The sequence below is a fragment of the Portunus trituberculatus genome, chromosome 46 (assembly GCF_017591435.1).
Source record: "Portunus trituberculatus isolate SZX2019 chromosome 46, ASM1759143v1, whole genome shotgun sequence".
Lineage (NCBI taxonomy): Eukaryota > Metazoa > Arthropoda > Malacostraca > Decapoda > Portunidae > Portunus > Portunus trituberculatus.
In genome coordinates, this window is record NC_059300.1 from 24056331 (window position 1) to 24061330 (window position 5000).

At 40.4% G+C, this 5000-nt stretch overlaps 1 protein-coding gene across 1 annotated transcript in view; it reads right to left on the minus strand.

Annotated features, from left to right (window-relative positions):
• LOC123520063 (organic cation transporter protein-like) overlaps positions 1 to 5000 on the minus strand; it is a 21429-nt gene that overhangs the window by 7020 nt on the left and 9409 nt on the right. Inside the window, exon 7 of the mRNA XM_045281944.1 lies at positions 3867 to 4009. Within this exon, the coding sequence (XP_045137879.1) occupies positions 3867 to 4009 (143 nt within the window). The remainder of the gene's footprint in view (positions 1 to 3866; positions 4010 to 5000) is intronic.

Here is a 5000-nt window from a genome sequence, read left to right on the forward strand (position 1 = left end):
GACCCCATCAGGTCCATAAGCCTTCCGAGGGTTTAGGCCAGCAAGGGCATGGAAAACATCATTACGAAGAATTTTGATTGTAGACATGAAATAGTCAGAGGGAGGAGGAGGACAAGCCCAAGGTGGAGTTGTGAGCAAAGGTTTGAGAGAAGAGTTCAGCTTTAGAGACAGAAGAGATGGCAGTGGTGCCATCAGGATGAAATAAAGGAGGAAAGATGAAGAAGTGAAGTTATTTGAGATGTTTTGGCTAGATGCCAGAAGTCACGAGGAGTTTGAGTTTGAAAGATTTTGACATTTTCTATTTATGAAAGAGTGTTTGGCAAGTTGAAGAACAGACTTGGCATGATTCCGGCAGAGATATAAAGTGCATGAGATTCAGGAGATGGAAGGCTCAAGTACCTTTTGTGGGCAACCTCTCTATCATGTATAGCACGAGAACAGGCTGAGTTAAACCAAGGTTTAGAAGGTTTAGGTTGAGAAAAGAATGAGGAATGTACGCCTCCATGCCAGACACTATCACCTCTGTTATGCGTTCAGCACAAAGAGATGGGTCTCTGACACGGAAGCAGTAATCATTCCAGGAAAATCAGCATAATACCTCCTCAGGTCCCCCAACTGGCAGAGGCAAAACGCCAGAGGCACCTTCGCTTTGGGGATCCTGAGGAGGGATTGGAGAAATAGGACAAGATACAGAAATGAGATTGTGATCGGAGGAGCCCAACGGAGATGAAAGGGTGACAGCATAAGCAGAAGGATTAGAGGTGAGGAAGAGATCAAGAATGTTGGGCGTGTCTCCAAGACGGTCAGGAATACGAGTAGGGTGTTGCACCAGTTGCTCTAGGTCATGGAGGATAGCAAAGTTGAAGGCTAGTTCACCAGGATGGTCAGGTCAGAAGGAAGGAGAGGAAAGCCAAAGCTGGTGGTGAACATTGAAATCTCCAAGAATGGAAATCTCAGCGAAAGGGTAGAGGGACAGAATGTGCTCCACTTTAGAAGTTAAGTAGTCAAAGAATTTGCTATAGTCAGAAGAGTTAGGGAGAGATAAACAGCACAGATGAATTTAGTTTGAGAGTGACTGTTAAGTCGAAGCCAGATGGTGGAAAATTCGTAAGATTCAAGAGCGTAGACACGAGAGCAAGTTAAGTTGTTGGAAGCATAGACGCAACATCCAGCTTTGGAACGAAAATGAGGATAGAGAAAGTAGGAGGGAACAGAGAAGGGGCTACTGTCAGTTGCCTCAGACGGTTGTGTTTAGGTGAGGAAAAGAGGATGAGGTTTAGTAGAGGAGAAGTGGTGTTCTACATATTGAAAATTTGATCTAAGACCGCGAATGTTGCAGAAGTTAATGAGGAAAAAATTGAGGGAGGTGCCAAGACATTTTGGGTCTCCACCGAGAGAACAGTCCGACCTGGGGACATTTCTAATCCCTTCCCCAGAATGGGACTCCGAGGATGGAATTGGAGTTGCCAATTTTCAATTCTAAGTGAAGGGTGTGTTTGTGGTAAGTGCATGTAGTTTTGTGTGAAGGAGTCTTTAGAGGGCAGGTCGTAACTGCGCCTTTGAGTTGTGAGACACAAAGGGAAACGTTCACCGAGATCACAACTAGCTTTAATTGAAAGTTCGCAGCATCCCCTGAACTAGTGTGCTATTAGGCCTTCCTGGGAGTAAATTATCGTTTCAGTAGGTCTCTACTACTTCCTCATACACCACATTTCCTACAGGACACATTTTCTACAAATTTAGCAGTTTTTAGAGTAGTGACACATTTCCTTCAGGGATGTAGCATATCTCCCACACACAGTGGGTGTAGGAAATATGCTGGATAATAATTTGCTGTCTAAGAAATGTGCTTGACACTTGTCCTTGTGTAGGAAATATGTCCTATGTGTAGGGAAGTGGCAATATGGCATAACTCCTAAAGTTATACTGGCATGTTTCCTACAATTAATATTACAAATAACCATAGGCAAAAGTCTGGAGAATATTGATGTATATAAGATTAAACTGTAGAAATTGGAAAGCGCATTAACCAAAATGGAACTTTTCATTTCTCATTAAATTGGCAGTTTCTGTTTTTCATTAAAACATACATACACATTTATAGAAACATTTTACAATACAAGTTGTGCTTGGCCTGGAGCAATGGAGTACAAGAAATGTTGTCTGCCCAGTTGAATGAAGAAAAATATTGCTGGGTCGAGATTAACCTCGAGTTACCTCATGTCTGAATGATAAAGATACTGCGCATAACGGACATAAAACAAGCGAAGTACTTGTTGACTGGTCAAGGTCTTTAGGAGAGTAGTGAACCAGGAAAAGCCAGAAAAGCTGAATACAGAGGCGCCCCGCTAAAGGAAGCTTACATAGTGTAGAAAATGTGACAGAAGAGATTATTGTGTGAATAAGATATATTGTATTTTTGTATATGGGATATATGACAGAACAGATTTTTGAGTGTACGAAAAATGTCACTACTCTATAACAGATAAATTTGTAGAAATTTTGTAGGGTACACAGTTTTTTTGTATGAAATGTGCTGGATACTTATTTTTGTATACGAAATATGACCACCTATTTGTAGGATATGTGGGACTGCTCCAATTTTTTTAGGTTTGTAGAACTGACTACGCCCCACTTATTCCACTACCCTTCCCGTCTCTCCTGTATTACCCAACCACGCCTGCACCAGCACAACACCACATAAGCCTCACATCATGCTCCTGATTGATCGTACTCGCTGGGATATAATTCGGATAAGAGGCAGTCGGTTCACACATTTGCAACGCTAAGTGATGAACGTGGAAATGGAGGGTATTGTACCAACTAGTTGTTTTTGTAGAGCATAAGGCGTGTTTCAGACTATTCCACTAAGAGGAGAGAGGTCTTAACTTAATTTTCAGTTAAAAACTAACAAAATGTGTAATACTGCAAGGATTCGTCTTGTTTGAGTTGTTAGGCTTTGAAGAAAGTAAAATTTATCTGGATTGCGTGGTTCGTCTGGTAGAACTGAGGTCTGCGTCAACGGGTGATAAATCCTGAAGCAAACTGTGGGTGTTATGTTAAAGATTTTTTGGTTAAGTAGAGACCAAGTGTTTATATTGTGGGCAGAGTTTATGCAAGGCCACCATGAGCAGGGAGGACGTTTCCCTTTAATGATGTTAGTGAGCAGAATGTACAGTACATAATTATATCGTCAATGAATGTCTTGTCCCAGACGGTTTGTGTAATGCTTGGGAAGGTTTTACTTGGAAGCAGCAGTCCACTTTTGTGACCCTACACTTTATTAAGTACTAAATTACATAAAAGGGAAAATGAAACTAAGAAAAGAAGACAGAATCGCAGAAAGAGAGAAATGGGAACAAATAACGAAATGGAGAAAACAAGCTGGTTGGGTCTTGTGTGTGAATTGGTAACGTGAATGTTGGATATGTAAAATGTTATGAAAAATAATAAAGATATTTTTTCTGAGGATAATGAGCAATCACAAGCAAATTGTATAGGATTAGAATGGCAAGAATGATAAAACAGTAGCAGACAGAGAGAGAGAGGTTCCAGACAGCCTTACCAGAGCAGGGACGAGATGAAACTTGAAAATGTAATGCAACCTACAAACCAAATATGTTATGAAGAGAAGAGGAAGGTGTGATAGGATATTTATTTTGACATGTTGTGCATAGTATAGTTTTGCATAGTTTGTATTGCGTACGAAGATTAACTTAATTTACGGAATATTAATTACATGAATCAATGTAATCTCTCTCTCTCTCTCTCTCTCTCTCTCTCTCTCTCTCTCTCTCTCTCTCTCTCTCTCTCTCTCTCTCTCTCTCTCTCTCTCTCTCTCTCTCTCTCTGTCTCTCTTCTCTTACTTCCTTTTCCACAAGTTGTTGAGATCCTTCACGGTTTCAGGGAGCGGCATGCCATGGGTCTCTGGAAGGGTTACCAACAAAACACACACTCCCAGTGATGTCACTCCAAATATCACAGACGGTAGCCAGGAAACCACCATGCTCTGAGGAAAATTACAGTACATGATGCAGTGAACACACACACCTTAATAATCATAATTCAAATCATACATTATATGTATACACACAGGAGTAATTTTGGTCGTGTAAGATCACGTTCTGTGGACGATTATAATCACGATTGATTAATAGTCAAGTAACATTTTGCATTCACTTTTACTTTTCCATCACTAACATGTCATCTGATCTACTACGTTCTATCAAGTGTTAGGATTTGCATGGTAATCATCAGCAATCAAACGGTATGAAGGAAATTACAAAACTCTAGAAATGAGTGACCACCAAAGTCAAAGCAGACAAACTAACATAAAATTTGTACTTTGAACGTTAGCTGTACCCCTCCGCGCTGTTGTCAACTCATCCCCGGAGTGACCTGACCTAACCATGGGCAACAGGGAGCGAGCGACCTGAGGGATTCTCGGTCAAGGACAGTGGGGCTGCAGCGCCGCACGGGCTATACGCCTTGTCAAGTCTTCCATCTCCAAATCTAAAACGATTCAATAAGTCATTCAGTCGTATATGAAATATTATAATTTTTAGATAGAGTAAAGCAAAGGATGATAGTTTGAGCGAAAGAAAGAGATCGCCGTGTATTTCTCAAGTGTAAACGTGATATTAATGCAGAGCAGATGCAGCAAATGCCCAAAGTAGCAACTTTAACTAAACCAGACTGCAGTCTCACTACCATGACCTTTGAGCTTGAAAGGCGTATGTATCCATAACTGATAAATTTATTCTTAAAACAAATTTTCTTTTTCTTCACTTATACTAAAAGAAATAAATAAATATGATAACAATTGTGAAAATTTCCACGCAGAATATCAATGCATTATTGGTTTTTATTGTGATTTGTATACAGAATGTCCCGTGAGCTAAGGTGTGCATACTTCGGAATTTGATACCAGTTATAATATGTTCAATGGAGTAACTGATAACTGTGGAATTACATTTTGGGGTAATCGCTTCCAAAAGATT